Source organism: Puma concolor, chromosome C1, assembly GCF_028749965.1.
Source record: "Puma concolor isolate L17-30 chromosome C1, mPumCon1.1.hap2, whole genome shotgun sequence".
Lineage (NCBI taxonomy): Eukaryota > Metazoa > Chordata > Mammalia > Carnivora > Felidae > Puma > Puma concolor.
Window position 1 is genome coordinate 112,568,004 of NC_141674.1, and position 24,584 is coordinate 112,592,587.

Sequence of the window (24,584 nt, forward strand, 5' to 3'; positions counted from 1 at the left end):
GCTGCTGGATAGGTTGCATTGAGTCTCAGAGCAGAGTCTGAGTCAAGGACAAGGCTGGGAGCACCTGTGACGAAGGGCTTGAGGTTGAGGGAGAATGGGCAGAACTGTGCCTGGAGGACTAAGAGGTTCCATTTAATCTGGTGGCCTTGGAGACAGACAAGGAAAATGACACGGGGATGGGACAGGAGGAGGCAAAGCCCTCCCTACCCTCAAAAGGCAGAACCAGTGAAACATCTTTGCTAGTAGCACCAGATCCACTGGGGACCTGGATGTCTCCAGGGTGTACATCTTGGCTAGGATGTGGATGAGGTCTGTTGTCAATGTGACCTGGAGTCTGTTTTCTAGAGCCTGTTCTTTTGCTAGTCCTTGGGCCATCAGGTGGCCTCTCACTGCTTTTGTTCAACATCTGACAGTGGCCCCTGAGGGATCCAGGCCACCTCTGCTTTCACCTCTGGTGCTGGAATTAGGTGAGGCTAGACTGAAACTGTGGAGCTACCACTGCTGGGGCCAGGGCAGCAGGAGAGGGGCATTTCAGGAGGGAGGAGGGTGGTGGGCCAGCAGAGGGAGGGTGAGGAGAGGGAACAAGCCCTGTGGGGACTGCATGGGGAGGATCACAGTGCCAGCTTTGTCTGTCCAGGCCCCGCAAGAAACAGATACTACAGTCCATCACTTCCAATAGTAGAAAGGTATTTTAATAAAAGGTGTTTATAAAGTATGTGCATAGGGAAGCCACAAGACAGAGGGTGGTCTCTTGGGTCACAGAGCTGCGACCACACCAGGTCTGAGCGGGTCAGGGAAGGGATGGTTACAGGAACCCAGTGATGAGAGGGCTTCCTGACAGCAACTGCACTATCTCTGCTCAGCTGTGGAAGACCAGTGGACTGCTGGGTTCCTGCTGAGAAAGAAAAACCCTGACCTGTCACATGCCCTTGCCTCTGTCCCTCTGAACTCCTGCTTGCTGAGGCCAGCCAGGAGCAGAGGGCAGGAGGGCCATGTTGATCATCTGTCCAGGTCGGGGAGCATGGCGACCCAGGGTGGGGAGAAGGTCTGCAGAGGGACAAGGATAGCTATAGGCAGAGGACACTTTGTGGAGCTTTGTTGCCACTGTGTCCTGGGCCCCCGGCCCTGGGTGTGTGTTTACACTAAGGGGAGATGGGGTTTTCCAAGCCCCAGCCTTGGTCTTACTGGGCTCTGGATGTCAGACTGTTGGAGCCAGAGTTGGGGCCTCCAGCCTTGCTATCCCCAGCTTTACCCTCTTGGGAACCCTATATTCTGGCAGGGTTTCCAGCACCTTTTCTACTTCCTTCTTCCTCTTCTTGTGCCAGAAAATGTAGCATCTGGGCTAGGAAACAGGGTGGAAATAAGTCAGGGAAGGATAAGTCAGTGTGTCCTCCCTGGGGATGCTGGGGCTTGGAAAGTAACTCACCCACTTCCAGCTACAGATGCCAGGAACAGAATAATTCCAAGGCTCACAAACCATGCAAAGGTACTCCCAGTACTGGCTGAGGATATAAAAGAGGGAGCCAGGTGTTTGGGAATAGTGAGGAATCTGGGCCTCTTCTTTCCTCCTTTTATTTGCCCACTCAGCCTCTTCTTTCTTCCTTTCATTTGCCTACTCAGTCATTTGTTTGCATACACTTACTGAGCACCCACAGTGTGCCCCGCATATTTCTATAGAGGAGTGAGACACAGTCCCTGTGCTCTAGGAGGGAGACAGAGGAAGCAGAACAGGACAGAACAGAGGAGAAGTAGCCACTAGGAGGGCTGATGAGCCTCAGGGGGTGGGAGCTGGTCAGGGAAACATTCTTAGGAAACAGGACTTTTAGTTGGACTTTGAAAGATAAGTTGGATTTCAGTTTCAGTCCCACAATTAAGGACTGAACTGTGTTCCAGGCAGAGGAAACAGAAAGTTCAAGGGCAGAAGCACGAAGCTATCTGTATGTCCAGCATGTCAGCAGCTCAGTGTGACTGGGGAGTCAGTGCTGGTGGGAGATAAGCAAGGGCTGTTTGCACAGGACCCTCCAAGGAGATGGACTTTATCTGTGGGGCAATTGGGCTATAAACAAGGAGTGTCATAGGTAGATTTGCTCCTTGAGAAGGAGTTCTTTGGTTGTTAAGATGTGGCCAAGAGGGGCAGGGAGGCCAGTTGAGAGATGCTGACATAATCCAGGTGAGAAGTGAGGATGCCTGAAGAACCATGGTAGATATAGAAATGAAAATATGGCAACTCATTTAAGAATTATTTAATAAGATTTGATGATTGCATGTACCGAGTATGGGAGACAGAGGTTCCCAATTTAGGAGGCTAAGGACTTAAATGGGGTCATTTGCTGAGAGGGGCCCTGAGAGAAGAGTAGATTTGGGCAGTGGGGATGATTTTGAACAAGTCTCCAGGCATGCTGGCTTTGAGGTCCTGAGGGACCTCTGGGGGAGATGTCCTAGAAGCAGGTGGCTCTATGGCTCTGAAGCTGGACATATGACATCAAGAAATTCCAGCAGGTGCTATCATCTCTGGTGAGGATGGAGTGAAAGAAGAGCTCGGGGCTGGGCAGAGGAGGAAGACAATCCAGACAGAGACAACAGTGATCTGGGATGGAGTGGGGGCAGGCTGGAGGCAGGATGGCCTGCTGCCACTGACCTGCGCAAAGAGTGGGGTCTTTGCAGGTGAGGAAGTGTGTCTTGCAGTTGGCACAGTTCATGACCTCCAGTGTGGAGCGTAGGTCTGTGAGAGGAGATGGGCAGGAGCCTTAGCCAGAGCCATGTGCCCCTCACCCCTCATCCCCCCACCTAGGTCCCCACACATACTCACCACAAGACTTGTTGCAGGCTGCCCGGGAGGGTGAGATGGTAGAGAAACTGAGGTGCTGGGGAGGCAGACAGAGCCAGGAAGGGTTGGGGTGTGAGCAGGAAAGGGAGCTGGGAGGAGGTGTGGATAGGCACCCAGTATGTGGGCAGGGGAGGGGGCTCCTGGGGAGGCATGCAGGAGGGGCTGCAGACTGGGCTCTGCTCTTCTCAGTCCTGGGGAGGTGACTGGGCTCTGCTCTCCACAGTCCTGGGGAGGTGAAGGACTGGGTGGTGGGTGGGGGCCAGCTCCACCTCTCACCCTTCTCCTTCAGCTCCTCAGATATCTCATCCAGCTTCTCAGTAAACACCTTCTGCTGGATATGAATCTCTTCCAAAAGTGATGGTTTATCTGGGACGAAGAGGAGGAGGAGATGGTGCTTTCATCACCCACATTTTATAGTTGGAATCAATTGCATAACTCTTTCAAGGTTGGGAATTCAAGTCATTTTTTCAAACAAAAACTGCACAGAGCACACAGATGCTGTGTCTGTCACCACTCTTCCCCACATATTCCCACCCCAGGCCAGTGGGCCTTCTGGGAGTGCCTTGGGGGACTGGGTTTTGTCAACCCAAGCTTGGGGCTTCCTCACTATCTCGGAACTTCTTGATGGCTTCATCTATGTGATTGAATAATTTGGCTGCTGCTTCTTCCATACGGTTCTGATCTGAGAACGGGACATGGGATGAAGGGCAGTTGGGGATATAATTGCCCAGGCCAGGTAAAGGGATCCCTGGTCTTTAGGCTGTGCCTCACCAAGATACCAGGGTTCTATGAAGACATGATCCTTCAGGAATAAGGTGTGGAGGCTTTGGGAGAGCTCTGTGGGTGGCCCTGGGGTGCCCCAAAGAATCTGCAGATCATAGTCTATCAATGCAGGCAGTCCTGGCCAGCAGAGGAGACAGCTCTTCCCATTGGCAGCAGGTAGGAGACAGCCGAGCAGGAGAAGCAGCATCTTCTGGGGGTCTCTCCTCTGTCCCCTTACCACGCTTCCTGGAAGTTCCATATGGAATGATGATACCCCCTTCTCCCTAGAAACCACATTCTCTTTGCAGAACAAAAGTAAATTCCGTAGGGTAAGGTGAGGGTCAGCTATGGTCCATACTTGAGCTTTGTTGTCAGACCCAAGTCATCACCTCAATATCTTCCTCTGAAGTTGGAGTCACTGATGCTCTTGGGGAGGATTCTTGTGAGGACCAAGAAATGGTTATGCAGTCTTGTGGCTGACGGTCAGCTCTCCTAATGGCATTTACCACATATGAAATAGTTCAACAGGCTGAAATTTGAGAGGTCAGGAGGGAGCGTCATAAAGAGATTAGTTGTGTAAAGAACCTGAATCACTTTTGCACACAGAGATGGTCACTCACAGGGAAGCTTATGGAATATATAAACTAGTAGTTGTCTTGTGCCTGGCCAAGCCAGAGTGACTTAGACAGCTATTCCCATCATAGTATAGACAGATTATAGACAGAGTTACAGCCTATTCTTGGATGTACAGACAGAGAATTCCTCTTTGGGCCAGCAGTTCTTATGTGTAATGTGTGGAAGAAAAGCAAAGCACCTTACTCTTCAGTAAAGAAAAAGCCATTTGGATATTTGTCACTGCTCAGCTGGTAAGTTTTGCCTTTCCATGTCATGCTTCCAATCAGCTTCTGAGTGCCTCAGGCTGGATTATGAGCGGCTGAAAGCCATCAGGCATTTGAAGAATGTTTCTTACAGGAACAAGAGACAAAAACAATGGCAAGAACTCAAAACAAAAGCAAACAAAAACCACAGGGTAAAGAAAGGGCACAAAGATATGGTGAGAAGCACAAGAAAACTTAGAAAGCCACTATTTACATTAAAATATTGTTTTCTCCAGACAGGAAGAGGCTGCCATGTAAAGGAAAAATAGAATAAGAAAGAGTTATTGAAGATTAAAAATATGATAGCAGGAATTTAAAAAATTCCATAGAAGTGTTAGGGGATAAAGTTTCAGAAATCTCCCAGGCAGAAGTACAGAAAGACAGAGATAAGAAATAGGGAAGAATAAATAATGTTAAATAATCAATCCATGAAGTCCCAACATCCAGCTAATACAAGTTTCAGAAAGAAAGAACAGAGAAAATGGAGGGAAAAATTATTTATGATGGAAATGGGGTAGAAAGTATATATGAAGATGAATTTTATCTAATAGGGAGAGGGATTTGGAGGACAGACATCCAGATTTGCCAGAAGAAATAGCTGAATTGGTAAATTCTGTCAGATGGGCTCTGAGATGAGACAATGGTTGTGAATCCTGCAGAGCTGTTACTCTCCCAATGGCCTTGGACAGTTTTGGGGTGAAGGAATTAGTCTACTTTTTTTCTACTCAGGCAATGCTCTGGAACGGAAGGTGGGAAAAGCAATGCTTCCTCCCCTGATGCCCTAGTTAGCATTCAGCACGATGCAATTATGCAGGCCAGTAGATTACAATGTTTGCCATCACTCGTGAGGGGGCTCTCCCCAGCCTGTGTGAGAACAGAGTATTGACAAAAATGATATAAGGAAGAAATTTTAGAAAGACATGAATTTCCATATTGCAGGGGCCCACTGAAAAGGTATCCAGGGCTAGGAATAAGAAAAACCACACCAAAGCACAGAGAAAAAAATAGACCATGTACAATAATCAGAATGACTTCAGGTTTCTCAAAAGCAGTATGGGAAAGTAGTAGACAATGGGGCAATCCTTCCATATTCTGAGGAAAATATATCCATTTTAGAATTTCTAAATTTAGAATTTAGACTGAGGAAAACATCAGCAAAGGAGGAAGAAAGACTAATGGTATTTCAGCTAGACAAGGTTTAAAATTAGCCTCTATTACCTTTTCTCAGAAAGCTATTGGAGGATGTGCTCCAAGTAAATGAACAAAGAAGGCAAGCAATATGATGAAATGAAGTGCAAGTCAGGAAATGGAGAATCTAACATTGCAGAGAGGACAGGAGAATTTCTATAGGGACCATCAAGGACTGAATGACAAGCAGTCCCAACGGTTTGGTTCTCCTTGGGTGAAGAAAGGCTTGGAGTGGGTAGTCCAGATCAGCCTCCTCTGGGTACTGGGTTCCTTTCCTGACTTGCTTAGGTCTCATTTGCTCTCTTCTGTTTTTCCCTGGAAGAAATAATCTTTTCTCAAATTAGAGGTTGTGATGCTCAACACAGGCTTTTGTTTTAGGGGAGAAATAATCGGAATAGGTCTTCAGAGTGCTTTGGCATCAGGCTATTGGGAAACTCCTGCTTAAGAAAAGGGAATATTCTAATAGATGCAGTCATACTTCATAGAATTTTACCCTGAGATTTGAGGCTAAAGCCTTAGAGTGTGCTACATCTTCCTTTCCCTTAGTTTATGCTTATCCTCGTGGAAACTTGTGAGGGCAGGATTCAGGAGTCGCTTTGTCCTTGGCATGATGCCATGTCAGTTCACCCTCACATCTGGGAAGGGCAGAGAGAGAGAAGGAGAGAGAGAATCCCAAGCAGGCTTCGTGCTGTCAGCATAGAGCCCAATGCAGGGCTTGATCTCAAAACCATAAGGTCATGACCTGAACCAAAATCAAGAGTTGGGTGCTTAACTGACTGAGTCACCTAGGCTCCCCATCCTCTTGTTTTTAACGTAATTCAATAGTATGTTTTGTACTTGGAATGAATTAGGAATCTGGACTGAATTAGAAGTGTAGATAATAAAGGTAGCCCTTTCCATCGCTAGGAATCTTGGGGTATTAAAGCCTCCTTTGGTATGTTGAGATTACATCCATCTTGTGCTTCCCGCAATTTGGGCATGTCTAATAACTCTGACACAGGACAGCCCATCAAGTCTTTGAAGACACAAATCAAGCTTCCTTTTTTGAGGCCAAACATCGTCTCTCTGGCCCAAGAGATTTTTTAGGTTCCCATCTTAGAATATGGTTTCGTGTCTCCTCCACATTCTGATTTCTCTCCTTTCAAATCATTTCTCTCTGCCATTGGCAGGACAGAATTTGCAACTGGATCATCTTTGAAATTGGCATAGTTTGTTTGATAACTTCCTATCTCCATCACCAGTATGGATTTCCCCACATATTGTTTCATAACGAATTTCCACAAACTTAGTGGCCTAAAACAATGCCCATTAATCATCTTATGTTGTATTATAGGTCATTAAGTTTGTGCACGGCTGACCTGGGTTCTCTATTCAGGGTCTCACAAGGCTGAAATTGTGATGTTATAAAGTTGACCTTGAAAAACGTGGGTTTGAACTGTTTGGGTTCATTTATAAGCACAATCTTTTTTTTTTCAGTACATACAGTAGAGTACTATAAGTGCATTTTCTCTTCCTTATGACTTTCTTAACATTTTCTTTTCTCTAGCTTATTGTAAGAAAAAAAGTATATAACCTACAAAATATGGATTAATCAACTATTTATGTTATTGGTAAGGTTTCAGGTCAACAGTAGGCTATTAGGGAGTGTCTGGGTGGCTCAGTACATTAAGCGTCTGACTTTGGCTCAGGTCATGATCTCATGGCTTCTGGGTTCAAGTCTTGCATCGGGTTCTGTGCTGACAGCTTGGAGCTTGGAGCCTGCTTCCGTTTCTGTGTCTCCCTCTCTCTCTGCCCCTCCCCTGCTCACACTCTGTCTCTGTCTCTGTCTCTGTTTCTCAAAAATAAATAAACATTAAATGGAACAAAACAAAACAAAAACCAGTAGTCTGTTAGTAGTTAAGTTTTTGGGGCATCAAAAGTTATGTGTGGATTTTCCATTGTGTCAAGGGGTTGGTGCTCCTAACCCCTACATTGTTCAAGGATCAACTGCATATCATAATCTAATCACAGGACTGAAATCCTTTATATTGACAGGCCAGAGGACTGTATGTTCAAGGCCAGAGGATTACTGGGTGTGGACACCAGGGAATGAGCATATTGGGGATCATCATGGAATGCTGCCCAGGCCCAAGCTTTTGATTCACAGATGCTGAGTTGTGGGGATGTTAGGGTAGTATCAGTGAGAGATCCAGGGACAAGTGGAACATTACACAGACATCTATTTTTATGAAGCCCAAAACCAGATTAGCTCAGTTGGTTGGCAAAACTATTTTAGAGATTATTGGCTTGTAAATCCAGTGCAGTTGTTATAAGGAAGCTTGGTTGAGATGGTGTTTGATAAATCCATGAGGTTGGTATCTGCTTGGTCAATGCCTTTACAAGAGGTTGGATTTAGTTGTTTGATTTTTTAATGAAAAAATTAGAAAAAAATTCCTTACCAGATGACCCATCATAAATGAAATATTCATTTCATTTTCTTTCTGGTTAAAACTCATGTCTTGAAATGCTTTGTTGTATCTACTTAGAATGATCAATGGGTGTGCCTGGGGGGATTTTTCCTGCAGAACTTGTTGGGTAGAGAACATTAAAATTGCATGCAGCCATTCATGTAATTTTAATGACCATCAAAAGAATTTTGACTAGAATTGGGAGGAATTTAAAGTGAGATGCTTCTTCTGGGAAAGGCTGAGGCCATTGTCCTTTGGTATTCAAGGAGGCAAGGTCAAGCATCTATAGGACATTTCTCCATCCGCCCCTACTTCTGGTCAGAGACGTTCTCTCCACAATCAAGGGTCAAGGAAAGAGGGTCTGCAAGACAAGGAGATCCTGGCCATCTTCTTGCTGCTCCTAGAGGATCATTTAGGGCTTGAGATGGGCATGGCCCTAAGGGGACTTGGTGACCTATGTGTTCCTCCCAGGAGGAGAGAGCTGAGGCTCAGGATGGGAACCGATAAAGGTTTAAGTTCAACCTTGTGCCTTCCAGACCAATGCTTACCACCCTACACTCACACCATCTATTGCTCAAGTTTTCCATTTTATTCTCACTGAACGGTGGCATTCGTAAAGCCTACTAAGCTTTCTCCATCTCACAGTGATTTCCATATCTTCTGATCCCTCTGATTGCCATGTCTAAGTTTTTCATTAGGCAGTTAGCTGTGTGCTGATTTGGGACACATTTTTTGCTACTGATTTAAAATGTAATTAAGATCCAGTGTAAGCCATGCTCCCCCCAGACCTTTACTAGCCTGCTTTTAAAGTATGGGGTCACAGGGCACCAATGTGGCTCAGTTGGCTGAGCATATGACTCCTGGTTTCAGCTCAGGTCATGATCTCATGGTTCATGGGATCGAGCCACATGTCGGGCTCCACACTGGGCATGGAGCCTTCTTGGGGTCTCTCTCTCTCTCTCTCTCTCTCCCCCTCCCTTAGCCTGTACTCCACTCATTCTCTCTCTCTCTCCCAAAAATATTATATAGGGTCACAATCACAATAACATTTCTCCAGGTCATCTTTTTTTTTTTTTTTAACATTTATTTATTATTGAGAGAGCATGAACAGGGGAGGGGCAGAGAGAGGGGGAGACACAGAATCGGAAGCAGGCTCCAGGCTCTGAGCTGTCAGCATAGAGCCCAATGCGGGGCTCGAACTCACAAACTGCAAAATCATGACCTGAGCTGAAGTCGGACGCTCAACTGATTGAGCCACCCAGGCGCCCCTCTCCAGGTCATCTCTTTGCAAGGTCTCAGCTCTTATGGCTCTCCTGCTGTCAGTAGTTTGGGCAGTCCTCAGGGCATGTCCCCTCATGGCTGTGAGCACAGTTCATGCGGCTGGCCTGAAGTATCTGCTCCTGTCTCTGGAGGTGAGCTCCCCATTGTCACTCTCCACATACTATATTCTCAGCCTCTTCTTCCCTACTTTGGATGCGGGATGTTCTGGCTCCTTGCCGAGTGCCTAGGACTCTCCTGATTCCCCTTATGAGACCCTGGACCTCCACTACTGCCCTAGAGAAGAAGGGGAAAATGGGTCCTCTTATATATCCGTAAGTCTAAAGCAGAATGTCTGTGTTCTAAGGCTCTGGGGGTAATTCTGATATTACTTGCTTTCTTCCAATGGTTATATGCAGTAGCCCTTGATGCAAGCTTGCTTATGTCTCTTTGTTCCTTACAGTAAGTTCTTTCTCATAAGGCTCCTTGAAAAAAAGGATGGAGCCTTTCCAGAAGTCTTAAAGTAAATGTGTCACATAGAGACAATGGCTAAATTTATACTGGTCAGAAGTAGTCTTGAGGGGGCAAGTCTCCAGTTACCAAATGGGCTATTTGGTAGCCCATTGGGCTATTCCCTGGAGAAGCAGGAGAAGATCCTCAAGTATGGGATGACTCCACCCTCCATACTCCTTGGTTGTTGGTGCTTGTGTAGAGCAGAACAGGGCCTTTGGAGGTTGGAAGGCCAGGGATATACTGGGGACTAGGACACCTTTTCTCTGATGAGCTAGCCATAAAAGCTGTTATGCTGTATACCAGTAGTCAGGAACATGTGCCATTGCCAAGAAAATTGGACATCTTTGAAGGACATGGGGACTCCCTGTCCTTTTATGCAACAAGAGATACTGGGAACACACATCTGTGCAAAGAGCATTAAGCACAGACTTGTTCATCAGTAGGGGAAGGACACAGCCTTAAGGCCAATGATGGGTGCACATAGCTAAGGGATCTGCAAGGAGGAATTAGGGGGCTCATTCAGAGGAGGAAGCCAAAGTCGTAGTGGCCTGCTCTTGCCTGAAGGCCCTCAGTCCTAGGGACTTGAACACAGAGAAGTTTTGTGTCTCCGTGGACTCCAATTATATAAACCTTGTCAGCCACACTGAGGGTCAGAGTCTTAGGCCCCAGGTGAATGGAATCCATGGCCACTGCCATCCACCACCACCAACCAAGAAGCAGTGGAGATGCGGTGAAGGGGTAGACTGGACTCACTGTGGTATTTCCTCCTTGTGGAAATGAGGAAATGGGGGAAATAGATGTTCACGCAGTCTTCCCTGAGCTGGAACTGGGTTTGAAATCTTGCTCTGATATTTCCCTGTTGTATGATTTTGGACCAGTTTCTTCATGTCCCTAAGCCTCAGTATCCTTATCTTCAAAATGGGGATAATTAAAGCACCATCTCCTGGGGGGTTTTGTGAATATGTGTGTCAAGTACTTCACATAATGCAGTGCTCAATTTCTCTTAGGTCCTTACCCTTCCCCTTGGATGGACCTGAATGCAAATTGACTCTGTTGCCAAATAACAATAACTAAGAATTGTGAAGTGTGTACTGTGGAGGCACGGTGGTCAACCACAACAGATACCTTTAGACATGCACAATCAATGGGTGTCCTCCTGCTAGAGACCAGTGTGCTCGGGTACCAGGCAGTGGGCTTTGTGCTGTTGGGAGCTGCATAGCCATGTGGCTGGCAGCCCAGGTACATGTGCAGGGGTGCGTGTGCACGTGTGCGTGCGTGCGCACACACACACACACACACACACACACACACACAAACCCACAAGCATGTGTACATGCTAAGGTAGGCTTCTTACCTAAGGGCTAGCCAGTACAGATCAATAGCTGACTGCTGTTGACATTTGCATCTGGGACATAGTCATTTAAGCACTTATGCCTGTAGGATGCTGGAAATCGATTCCTCTGGGGCAGAGCAAATGGGATGGGGACCTAGTCAGCACTGAAGACTGTGAGTGGTGAGGCCACTGTGGGTGGGAGCTGAACAAGACTTCTCTGGTGGCCAGGGAGAGCCTTGCAACAGAGAAGCCAAAGCTCCTGGCTGCTGGGTGAGCTTTCCCAGTCTCCTCCTGTGTCAGGTGCTGTGGGCCTTTCCCACACGTCTAGGAAACATCATTTACTGTGCCTGCAGCTTTCTGAGGGCTGTGCTAGTGGCTCCAGAGAGATGAAGGAATGAACAGCCTTCCACCATGCCTGGGAGGAGGCGGGCGATTGCTCCCTCTGGGCTATTTACATTGCTGGGATGCTAAAGGGTGGGTTGTAGTGGCTGTGGACTATGGGGCACTGCGTCCAGCCTGGAGTGGATGCTCGGTAGGGCTGGTTGTTGGGGTGCAGGTCTGGACCTGGCTCAGCAGCCAGCTGGAGGGGACAGGAGAGGCCTGGAGGGGTCTGCCTTCCCTTGCTTGGAGCTTGGCTGTGCTGTGGGAGGCCTGCCAGGTCCTGCTCTGTGCTCCCATGCTTCCAGTAAGCTCCTCCTCTCATTCATCATCCTTTCCAGCCACAGCATAGCCAAGGATTCCCCAGAGCCTTGGGATTTGTCTTCTGATGTGAAGGGTCCACAGGGCCATGGACCAGATGACTCTGCTCTGGGTGTCTCCATGGAGGGGGTGGGGATGTGTGTGCAGCTTGCTCCTTCCTACCCCTTTCCTGGCTTCTACACCTGGAGCCTGCAGGTTCTCACTGCCTTCCTAGCCACAGCTGCGTTTTGGGAAAAAAAATCTGCTCCTCCTCACTTATGTTTCAGTAGGTACCAGGGTGTCCTTTCTGTTGGGGGAATTTGACTTCCTTGCTGTGGAAGGAGGGGCTTTGTCCTCTGTATTTTAAGCTTCAGGGGGACACAGCTATCGTTTCAGAACCTGCTGTGAGCCAAGTGCTTTATCCACATAATCACATTTAATCTTTACAATAACTATATCAGTCCAGGTAGGCAAGGTCGGGCTCTAATCTCATACCCTCACCTTTCAGTGGGCTAAAAAACAAACAAACAAACAAACAAAAACAAAGACTTATTTGTTCTTTATGTTACTTATCCATATGGGTTGACTGGGGCTCTGCTCATCAGAGCCACTCAGAGATCGGACAGATAAAGCAGCCCCTCTTTTGGACCTTGTGGGGCACCATACCACACAAGAAGAGAAAGAGCATGGGAGGTCATATGTAGGCACTTAAAGGCTCTAGCATGCAAGCAGTAGAGGTTGCTTCCATTCATGAGTCATAGGGTAGATCTAGTCAAATGGCCTTTTCCAACCTCAGTGATGTGGTCACTTACAAAGTTATGGTCAGCTTACAGACATGCTATTTTACAAAGAGGCTAGAAAGAGCCTTTTTGCCAAAACCTCCTCCTCCTCCTGCCCGCTGCCCAGAGGAGAAGGGACGATGCTTGGTGACCAGCAAGGATGATTGCCACACCAGCCCATGGGGCAAAAGTGAGCATTCTTGTGGAATGCGCACCTGCTGTGAGGTGCACCTGTGATGGAACAGCAGATAAAAATCGAGATCTCTCTGACTTGAAGATCCATGCCCCGTGTGAACAGTTTTACTTTTCCAGCTTGTTAATATTTATTATCAGGAGTCATTTACAGAATGCTACAGTGTTTTAAACTCATGCAGAGCTCCAGCCTAGGAAATTGTCACATGCAAAAGAATGAATTGGGACCACTATCTGACACCATACACAAAAATCAATTCAAAATTAAACAAAGACTTTATGGTTTCAATAAAACTCTTAGAAGAACACATTGTCAGTAAGCTATTTGACACTGGTCTTAGAGATTTTTGGGGGGATCTGTCTTCTCAAGCGAGGGTGACAAAAGCAAAAATAAACAAATGGAACTACATCACCATAAACGGCTTTTGCACAATGAAAGAAACAAAATGAAAAGGCAACCTAATGAATGGGAGGAGATATTTGAAATGATATATCTGGTAAGGGATTAATATGCAAAATATATAAGGAATTCAAACAGCTCAGTCTTTAAAAAATATAGTTTAAAAATAGGCAGAGGAACCGAATAGATATTTTTTCAAAGAAGACATCCAGTTGGCCAACAGACACATGGAAAGATGCTTATTATCACTTACCATCCAGCCAGTACAAATCAAAACCACACCGAGATATTATCTCCCACCTGTCAGAATGGCTAGTTTCAAAAAGACAAGAAATGGCTAGTTTCAAAAAGACAAGAGGTTGTGGAGAAAGGGGAACTGTCATTCACTGCTCACTGCTAGTGAGAATGCAAATTGGTGCAGGGGTGCCATTTTCCAGTTATAAAATAAATAAATCACGGCAATGTAATGTACAGCATGGGGAATACAGTCCACAATATTGCAACAACTTTGTATGGTGACAGATGCTAACTAGACTTATTGTGGTGACCGTTCTATAATCTATGTAAATATTGAATCACTATGTTGTGCACTTGGAACTAACAGAATATTGTATGTCAACTCAATTGTTCTTCAGATAAAAAGCAAATTGTTGATGGGTTTTAAGGGGGGCCCTTGTTGGGATGAACACTGAGTGTTATATGTAAGAGATGAATCACTAAGTTCTATTCTTGAAACCGTTATTACACTGTATGTTAACTAACTTGGATTTAAATAAAATTTAAAAAAAACCCAAAATGAAAAAACAAACAAGAAAATGATGAAGTCCTTAGGAAACCCAAAGAGGAAGTGTTTGGGGGCAGTCAATGATATTGACTGTTCCTGCTATTTCTCCAGTGGGGCTCTGTAGCTCAACCAGAAGGCACTGAGGCGGGAAAAGAAAGAGTGTCTGAGTGTGTGCTCTGTAAATGGAGCTTCATTGCACCAGTGAACTCCTGCAAAGAGGTGTGGCTATCCTGATTTTACACATGCTGGAAGCAGGGCTCAGAGAGGGTAAGGGGCGTGCTGGTGCCACACAGCAAGAAACTGCAAGGTGAGGCCATTTGAACCCTGTCCTGAACCCTCTGAGCACAGCCACACACAGCCCCTTACGACACTCCACTTGCCCCAGGAGTGTTAGGTTGAGTCAGTGATCCTGGCTGGGGACATCTGAGGATATTTAAGGCCATAGGAGGCACTAGGTGCCAGTGAGGACTGCTGGCTGTGTCTGGCAGTTTCTGGTCCAAGAGCTGTGGGGCTGGGTGTCTCCCTGGGGCCAGGGGAGGCAGAAGCCAGGACAAAGAGGAAGACTGTAGGTTCCACAAGCACTGTGGGCCACGGCCCAGGGTCAGGGTGCAGGATATTGTGGGAGCCTGGCCCCTCCATGTCCCTCTCTGTGGGCTGTGTGGCTTTCGGGAGCTGGAGGCTGGAACCCCCAGGCCCACTCAGGGTTGGAGCAGCCATCCTGGAAGGCCACTCCCCCACCCCCCGGCAGCAAGGGAGCCACATCCATCAGCCAGGCTCCAAGGGAACAAGCATCTGCAGCTGAACTTTTCCTTCCTCCATTTTCCCTCTTCCCTGGCATTTCATCTGGAGGAGAGATTGACACTGGACACTGATCAAGCTTTGCAGACAACCTGGCCCTCAGTCCTCTCTGTATGGTAGGCACTTCTATGTCCATTTTAAGGATGGAGGGACCAAGGCTTAGGAGATGGCTCCTCTGAGGCTGTCTGGTTAGTGATGGGCAGAGCAAGGCATTGACCCAGGCCTCTGAACATGACAGGCTGCCTGCACACCCACCACTGAGAGGAGAGGGCCAAGAGGTGTGGGGGTTGCATGGGGTACAGGCCATCTGCCCAGATCCTGGATGACCCTCTTGCTGGTGCAGCTGTGGGGACAGTGAAGCCCAGTGAGGAACCAAGGCCTTTACAAGTAGAGGTGGGAGGTCTGAAAGCCTGCCTTTGGGAGGGGCGGTGGGGATGTAGGGCTAGGCTCTGGGAGGGGCTGGGAGGTCCCCAAAGTGGAAAGCATGAGCAGAGACATAGCAGGGGAGGAGAAGGGTTCCCCTAGGTCTGAGGGAATACTCTGATAGGTAGATTTTGGAGCACTCATATCTTTATAAGGAACAACTTTCTGACATGGGCAGTCCCCTGCTCTGTTAGGGCTCCAGGGTCAGAGAGCTTCCTGCAGAATCTGAGCACAGTCCCGAAACCAGCCACATATTGGGCAAGTCATTTACCCCCTAGGGGTGAAAATAATGATGCCTATTTCATAAAGTTGTCACGGGAATTATTTAAAATCATTAAAGAGCCCAGCACATAGTAAGTACCGTAAATAATAATGATGGTAATAATAAGAATAATCACGATGCCAGCTGCTAGTGTGGTTAATATTATTGCATGAAGCGACGCTTTGTGAGTTCCTGGCACCACCACTTGCCAAACCATGACCCAGTGGGAGTTGGACTGGCTGCTACAGAGGAGATCTCCGTGGTGGAGGGAGACGGAAACTGCCACGTGTAGGTCCCTCCACCTGAGTTTGATTCTGGCTTTTATGAGTTGAGTGATCTTGGACAGGGTACACGCCCTCATGGGACCTCAGTTGGTTCCTTCATAGGCTCTTCTCTCCTGAGTGGTGGGAGAACATTTCAACCCAACACAGGCTCCTGCGGGTGATGAAGCACTGCGTCTGAGTGTGACAATGAGACATGGCTCCGTCTGCAGAGCTAAGGGCTAAGGATGGCTTTCCCAGGGCTCGGTGCTTCTGCACGGTTGCTCTGGGGCTTTGGGCTAAGACCCCTCTGCAGGCTCCCACCCAGGGCAGTTGGCTTGAAAGCCCCGAGTTCCACGCATTCCTTTAATGGGCCCTGGTGCTCACTGAAGCAAAGTGCACAAAAACTCCTTGTAAATGCCTGGTAATGTGGCTCAGAACCAGGCCCTGCAGGATTATTAGAGCCATCCATATTAATTACACTGAAAATCACTTATACGCTTTACATAATACAGCTGCATGTACCATTTCCCAGCTCTGAGCCAAGCCTGGCAGGGCTCTCCTTCTCTGGGGTGGGGGACACCTTCTTCAGGCCACATTTCTTTGTTTCCCCTCCCTGGGTGTTTCTTTACTGCCCCTTGTCTTGGCGGGCCATGGGCTCAGGGCTGGGCTCTCGGGCCGACTGAGCCCTCCTGGTGCGGGCGCCACCCAGATTCTTCACACCCAGCATCTTACTGAACCCTTAGCGTGACCCAGTGAGGCCTGTATTCTGTCGTCATTTTACAGATGAGAAAACAGGCTCAGAGAGGCTAAGTAACTTGCTTAAAGCAACACAGTTAAGAAATGGTGGCTGCAAGAAGGAAAGTTCCTCTTCTGCCTTCCACTGGGCGATGCCTCCCTCTGCCCTTCAACCTCACCTGCCCAGTGCAGCTTCTGTGGTTTCAGGAGGTGGTGATGAGAGGAAATTGTGTCCTCGTCTAAGGCACCATCCCTTTCCCCCACCCCCACATAGCCCCAGAAAGCATGCACACACACACCACCACACACCACCCCCTGCACACTGCACACACACACACACCACACACCACCCCCCATTGCACATACACACACCACACACCACCAGTACCACCACACACACTGAGCACACACATACACCACCACACACCACCCCCCCACTGCACACACACACACCACCACACACCACCCCCTGCACACTGCACACACACACACACCACACACCACCCCCCACTGCACATACACAAACCACACACCACCAGTACCACCACACTCACTGAGCACACACACACACCACCACACGCCACCCCTTACACACTGAGCACACACACACACACACACCAACCCCCCACACTGCACACACACACACACACACACACTGCACACACACCACACACCACCCCCCCACTGCACACACACACATACCACACACCACCTTGTACACACACACCACCACCACACACCATCACCAACCATCCCCACCCACATACTACACACACACACACCATCACCACCACTACACACCCCAGCACACACCACCTCCCTACACCCCCCACCCCGCACAGTACACACATACACCACCAGCACCACCACACACCACTCGCTGCACACACGCACACCACCTCCACACACACTGCACACACACACACACACACACATCACCACCACACACCACCACCACATACACTGTACACACACACTATCACCACCATCACACTCCACCCACATACTACACACATACACCACCAACACCGCCACACACTGCACACAAACCTCCACTACTGCCACACACTGCCCACACCATCCACACTGCAACAGCCACCACCCCCACACACATGCATATGCCACCACATGTACTGCAAACACACACACCACACATGCACACACACATGCTCACACTCATGCATCATCTCCCACTCACAATCCCCTGCTCCCATCTAGTTCAGGCCTGGGTCTCTCCATTAAAGCATCATTATGCAGGGTAATGCTGGGTTCCCCAAGCCCTGTGCACATGGGGTAGACCCTGAAGGTAAGGACTTAGTTGGGCTGTGAGCTACTCAGGAAGAAAGCATGCTTTGGAGTCAGTCTCAGGAGCTGGCCTCCCCTGTGAAGCAGGAGCTAAAAGAGCCCAGGGAGGGTGCTCAGGTCTAAAGAACATTGCATGGCTGTTGGAGTTTGGGCCTGAAGGGGTTCCTCCATAGATCTGGAGATGACTGGGAACTTAAAGTAGAAACCAAGGGCCAGATATCAAGAGCAAAAAAAGAAAAAAAATAATACAGATTTAGTATATGCCTACCATGGCCACATCCCTGTGCTACTTTGCCCAAGGGGAGATGAGCCATGTCACTTGGCCAGGGAGGAGGTAGGCAAGGGAGGGAGGGAGAGGAGGGGGAGGCAGAATGGGAAGGAGCAGAAGCCTGCCTGCAGGGGTCACAGGGGCTGGGGGGTTCTCGAAGGAAAGGAGCAGAGAGGGAGGTGAGGAAGGGGGGACTGTCAGAGTCAGATGTTGGAATTCAGGTGTCGTCTACTGCTGATGGTAGAGTCACCAAAAGGGGAGCTCAGGGGAGAGGCTCAGTGTCTGCTGTGATGGGGGCCAGCAGCAGCGTCCTGCACCCCATGGCCCAGCCCAGGGTGGAGGAACTGAATGAGACTCAGCTGGGTGGGAGCATATGAGGAGCTGTGGGTGGAACCACCTGGTCTGCCAGGCCACAAGCACTGTGCTAGAGTTAGCAGGGCGGGAGGGGCTCCCGTGTGAACCTGGCAGGTCCAGCATAGTGGATGGAGCTAGGGAGGGTCAGTAGCATGTGGTAGGACAGGTCCTGTGAAGCCTGGGTGTACACCCTCTCCTGGTGCCCACCTCCTTGCCTCTGGGCTGGGGCAGGGCGGCTGAAGCCAGGACAGGCTAGTCTGGGATGTTGGGAGGCCATTCAGCCTCTCTGAATGTGGCATTGTCTCCTTGGTTCTTACAAGGAGTCCGTGAATTGCAAGACCACAGAAGTAGATTTCAGCATAGACACTGTGGCCGGGACAGGCAGTGTTTGGGGTCTTGTGGAGCAGCCCCTGCCCCATGAAGCCATCCTTGGAAAAGCAGCAATGATAGTGGACTGATGAATGAGCTTCTACTCCAAGGCCCAGACAGCTGCCTTCCCTGCTGACTTAGCACAGGGAAAGCTGCCCAGGCAGAAACATTTCTAAGAGAAGAATAATGTGTGAGTCCCATGGGCCAATCTGATAGTGCAGGATATGAAGGGGTTAGGCTTAAGAAGGGCACAAAGGGCAGGGGTGAAAGTTCCAGGCTTGAAGACCCAGGTGGGGAGTGGGGTTCACAACCCCAAACAAATCCTAGCCTAGGCCCCCCTGGAAGGTGCTGTCTGCTCTTCTGGGGAGCATAGAATAGCCACTGCCTGGAAAGTCAGTAGCAGGAAAAACATGTGCTTTAGGCCAATGAGCAAGTGTTTGTTGAAGGCCTTCTAGGCACCGGAAGCTTGGGCCATGTCAGCTCTGGGATTTATGTGTCCCAGTTTCCATATGAGGAGTCTGAGAACCAACAGAAACTCATGACAGCCATCGGGGGAGGGCAGGATGGATCTGCCAGACTTGCTGTCTTGTCTGTATACACTGCCTCCTCGACCCCTTCCTACCTTCTCTGTCTAGCCTCTACCAACTTGGAGGCTGGGGGTGTGAGGTCAGAGGGCTTCTTAGAGAGACGGTGTATTAAAATTTTCTAGAGAACCAGAACCAGTAGGATATCTGCATTTATTGCAAGGAATTAACTCACATGGTTGTGGAGGCTGGCAAGTCCCAAATCAGCAGAGCAAATATCCTAATCTGAGCTCGAAGGTCAGAAGCTACTGGAGAACTAGGGAGAGCTGATGTTGCAGTTTGAATATCTGTGGGCAGGAAGAATTCTCTTTTAACTCAGGGAGGGTCAGCGCTTTGTTCTATTCAGGCCACCAACTGATTGGACAAGGCCCACCCACATTAGGGAGAGCCATCTGTTTTCCTCAGCGTACATATTTAAATGTTAATCTCATCCAGAAACACCCGCAAAGACACACCCAGAATAATGTTTGACCAAATATTTAGGCACTCTGTGGCCCAGTCAAGTTGACACATAAAATGAACCATCAATGGATGGAGTACGTTTTGGAGGGGGTGGAGAGCAGTGGTAGAGCCACTGCAGATGCCTGGTCATGAGGCTCAGTGTCTCTGAGCCTCAGTTTTCTCATCTGCATAGGGCTTGCTGTGAGCATGAGAAGTTACCAGGTTGGTGGTACCCATGACCTTGTGACATGCTTAGCCCATGGCATCTCTGTCAGACTCATGCTATCCCTCCCAGAAGGGACCTACCCAGGTGGTGGTAGTGATGTTCTTAATCCTCAGTCCCCTTCTCCTTGGCCATGATTACTGCACACCTGCCAGTAGCTGGTGTCTGCAGAGCTGAGAATGATACACTGTGATGCTCCTTGGGGGTCACCAAGCCATAAGTCTTGGTGCATTCTATGAGGTCTCTGTGACCTCTAGCATTATTCAGTTCCTCAGAGGCTATCTAAGGGCAGAGGAGCCCAGTGACAGTTATAAGCGGGGGCCAAAGCACTGGCATTTGTTGTGTGGAGAGAGAGCTGGGAGTGCTTCCCTCCTTTTTATTTTGACATGTCCCTGTCTGGACTCAGTATCCAGGCTCCAGGCCTCTGAGCTGGTCAGGGACGTGATTCCAGTGGGACACTGGCCCCATGTCTCATGTCCTAATGTGCACCTAAAACCAAATTAAGTGGAAGAACACCAGGCCTTTACTTAATTATGTGGCAAGATATAAAGCAATTTGGAAACCAACTACATGAAGCTGTCAGAGGGGAATAGATGTCAAACCGGGAAAAGAAACAACTAATTGGGATCAGTTTCATGGCATCCTTTGCTCATGTCCATGTGTGCCAACAAGGTAAATGACATGTTGGGGAATCAGATGGGTTTCAGGGCCCCACGAATGTGCTGGACACTGCCATCCTGGGCAGGAGGCTTCTTGTCCACACAACCATCTCCAGACTGCAGTTTTCTCACTAGGTGGGGCACAAATGTCTCCAAGCCATATTCCTCCCCCAGGGGTCCTGTTGGGAGTTGGGATGTGTACATAGGAGGCAGTTCTAGGAGACAAAGCCCTGTGCACAGAGCAGAATTCCAACCACAGGCAGCCAGAGGCCACATATAAGTAAGTGTGTATATTTATTTACCCACTTCCAATATAGTTGTGTACCACCTGCTGACCTTGCTTTCTCTCTGGGCCTCTAGCACCAGATCCTGGTTCAGGGTAGATGGGAAATAACATTGTTGAATAGATGGATGGATGGATGGGTGGGTGTGTGGGTGGGTGGATGGATGGATTAATGGATGGATGGATGGGTGGGTGAGTGGGTGGGTAGGTGGATGGATGGATAGATGCATGGACGCATGGGTAGGTGAATGGATGGGTAGATTGGTAGGTGAGTGGGTGAGTGGGTGGGTGCTGGATGGATAGACAGGTGGATGGTGCCATATCAGTGACTGTAGAGAGCTCTGAGTGTGACTTTCCTTCTGTAGGGTGGAGGCTCTCTCCTCTAGGGCTTGTCTGGTCCTGGGTATCCTTTGTTCTCTATCTCTGAAAGGCTGAGGTCAGGCAAATTCCTGGTTACATGGGGCTGGGGGCTGCTGAGAAATTTAGATCAGGTCCCTTTCATACCATGGAGTTCAATTTATTTTTATTTTTATTTTTTTCATGTTTTTTATTTATTTTTGACAGAGAGACAGACAGAGCATGAGCGGGGGAGGGGCAGAGAGAGAAGGAGACACAGAATCCGAAGCAGGCTCCAGGCTCCGAGCTATCAGCACAGAGCCTGACGTGGGGATCGAACCCACAAACTGTGAGATCATGACCTGAGCCGAAGTCAGATGCTCAACCGACTGAGCCACCCAGTCTTCCTGGAGTTCAATTTATTGACAAATAAACTGGAAGCCCTATATCCTAGTCCTGCTGAGCATGGGATCCCCAGTTTCCAGTGAGTGCAACATAGGATGGGGGGAAGATCTTCAAACTCGGTGTAAGAAGCTGGAGACAGTACAGGGGAATAAACTCATGGAGGTGTTGCATTTTGGACTCTGCTGACAGGCCAGGAATTGCCTCCTAGAACTGTCTCATTCCCTATGAGATCCAGAAGAGAGTAGGCTGCTGAAGTGTGAGGTTCCCTGGAAGGGAACTGTCAATGAGAACTGAGAGACTCTGGGTCTCTCACACAGTGGTCACATGGTGGGCTGGGTGCCCCTCCTTCCCTCTCCCCAGCGTCATGGGATGTGAAGGGCCAAATCCCAGCCAGCCAAGGTTACTTGTTCTGGTGATGAGAAGGGGACAAGGCTGAATTGAGTGGCTTTTGTGAATAGATGCACAAGGAGGACCCCCTCTGCTCCAGTGGCCCTTAGGTATGGAATCTTGGGTCATGAAGAAAAGAATAGAAGCTTTGTAGCCAGACACACCTGGCTAGTAACCCACTTCTGCCAATGCCATGTAGTGTAACTTGGGGCATATCACTTAACCTCTCTGGACCTCAGTTTCCTCATCTGTTAAATTGGAAATAGCCACATATACCTAGGAGGTTTCTATAAAGAACTGATGACATATTTCACAGAAAACAATTCTAGCACATGGTGGGCTCCCAGTAACAGCTAGTTTACTTCTGTTATCCCAATGCAAGTAGCTGCTCAGTGAGTCAGACCTGCATTACCCAAGCTTTCCCCTGTTAAAGAGCACACAGAGCATGGCAATGTTCCCCTGGCCCATGGGGTAAGTGGAAACAGAAGGAGTCGGGATGGGGTGTCTGCTGTAGATGTCCCTCTTTCTGCCCACTGGGAGACATTTTTAGCAGACTTTTCTCCCTCAGGGAAATTCTGAACCAAAAAGCCTTGCCTGGGGACCTATGTTGAAACCGACAGGTTTCTAGATCCAGTCTGGGTTCTACACAGTGCCCTTGAGGTCCCTTCTTCCTGCTGAGGCCTCCTCAGTACCCAACACACATCAGGGGCACAGAGGAGGCAGTTTACTGTACTAACTGTTCATAAATGCCCCCTGTGTGCCAGGTGGTGTGCTGTACTGGACCTTTTACGTATGTTAACATGAATCCTCAAAATTATAATAGAGGGTGTGCCCCTGCATTACAATGAGTAAATAGAAACTCAGAGAGATTAAATTAATTTCCCCATATTCTCACAGGTAGGAAGTTGCAGATCCGGATTTTTTTTGCTTTTTAAATTTTAGATTAAAAAGATTGTGGTAGAATTCACAACACAAAATTTACCATGTTGACCATTTTTAAGTATACAGTTCAGTGGCAGTAAGTACACTGCCATTGTTACCCATCTCCAGAACTTTTTCATCTTCCCAAGTTGAAACTCTACACCCATTAAGCAACTCTGCGTTCCCCTCCCCGCCAGCTCCTGGAAACCGTCACTCCACTTTCCATATCTATAAATTGGACTATTCTAGGTACCTCATGTAAGTGGAGTCATTCAGGATTTGTCTTCTTGTGGCCAGCTTCTTTCACTTAGCATAATATCCTCACAGCTCATCCGTGTTGTGGCATGTGGCAGGATGTCCTTTTTTATGGCTGAATAATATTCCCCTGTATGTGATCACCACATTTATATGTTCATATGTCAGTGGGCACTTGGGTTACTTCCCTTTGGCTATTGTGAATAATGTTGCTGCAAACATGGGAGTGCATGTATCTCTTTGAGAGTCTGCTTTTGGTTCTTTTTGGACATATAATCAAAAGTGGAATTGCTGGATTATATGATAATTCTATCTCTAGTTGTCCGAGGAATCTCCATACTGTTTTCCACAGCAGTGGCACCATTTTACATTCCCAACAGGGTTCTAATTGCTCCACATCCTTGCCAACACTTGTTGTTTTCCGTTTTTGTTTTTATAGTAGCCATCCTACTCTTCTAATGGGTATGAGGAGGTATCTCATTGTGGGTTTGATTTGCATTTCCCTGGTGATGCACACTTGGAAGCATGGAAAGAAAACACAGACAAATGTCGTTCTCTTGGAGTTCCCATGTTGTGGGTGAGCTGTGCATGTGCTGCAGGGTGGGTGGGTGTGAAGGGTCTGAGCCAGAGTGGCACTCAGTACTGGTGTGCTTAGATGTGCTGGTGATGGAAAGGACCCTCATTGCCTTGTGGGCACTCAATCACCTTGTCCCTAACGTGCACTGCACAGAGGAGTAATGATATCACTGTGCTCCTGAGGCAACTCCCTGCGCAGGGAGGCGGTGGCCACTATGGGGCTAGGGATAGCTCTGATTCACCTGCTCTCTGGGCCACCCCAGATGTACTCTCAGACTGTTCCAGGCTTAGTTCCTCAGACATGAAATTGGATTAGAAAAAATACCTGACTCATCCTGAGGACTGAGGGAGGTCAGAGTGAAAGTTCTTTGAAGACAGAACAGCGAGGAGGCAGCTCTCCCATGCCTGAGCTCTGAAATGTTGGTTGTGTCTTGCTTGCCCCTCTTGCTGGTCTCCTCTTCCTGCCATAGCTCAGACGGTGGCACTCCACATTCTTCGCCTGTCTTGGCTCCCAGCCACCCTCTTGACAGTGGCCCATCAACCTTCCCAGTGTAACCTGATTACGGAACTCTCCTGCTCAAAGCCTTTAACTAGCTCCCTGCTGCCTCAAGACAAATTTATTTAAAATCCCCAAGGTTCATGGCCTCTGTGGATCACATGAGAATAGTAGCCCCTGTCGAGCCTTATTCACCTGCTGGC

General features: G+C 48.4%; 1 protein-coding gene across 1 annotated transcript; it reads right to left on the bottom strand.

Annotated features, from left to right (window-relative positions):
• Positions 1-1,003: 1,003 nt before the first annotated feature.
• TEX51 (testis expressed 51) lies at positions 1,004-4,048 on the bottom strand. Its single transcript, XM_086715272.1, has 6 exons — positions 3,599-4,048; positions 3,435-3,509; positions 2,810-3,193; positions 2,639-2,722; positions 1,427-1,502; positions 1,004-1,337 (listed from the first exon to the last, which is right to left on the bottom strand). The coding sequence occupies exons 1-6, from the start codon at positions 3,795-3,797 to the stop codon at positions 1,199-1,201; spliced, it is 957 nt and encodes a 318-aa protein (XP_086571398.1). The 5' UTR covers positions 3,798-4,048; the 3' UTR covers positions 1,004-1,198.
• Between the last annotated feature and the right edge of the window lie 20,536 nt (positions 4,049-24,584).

What these genes read in the sequence shown, in the direction of transcription:
- TEX51 (XM_086715272.1), bottom strand. Translation starts at nt 3,797, where the DNA reads ATGCTGCTTCTCCTGCTCGGCTGTCTCCTACCTGCTGCCAATGGGAAG. An exon ending in CATCAAGAAGTTCCGAGATA is followed by an intron (nt 3,194 to 3,434) that starts GTGAGGAAGCCC and finishes TCTTCGTCCCAG; the next exon opens with ATAAACCATCACTTTTGGAA. An exon ending in AGACCCCACTCTTTGCGCAG is followed by an intron (nt 1,503 to 2,638) that starts GTCAGTGGCAGC and finishes TTATATCCTCAG; the next exon opens with CCAGTACTGGGAGTACCTTT.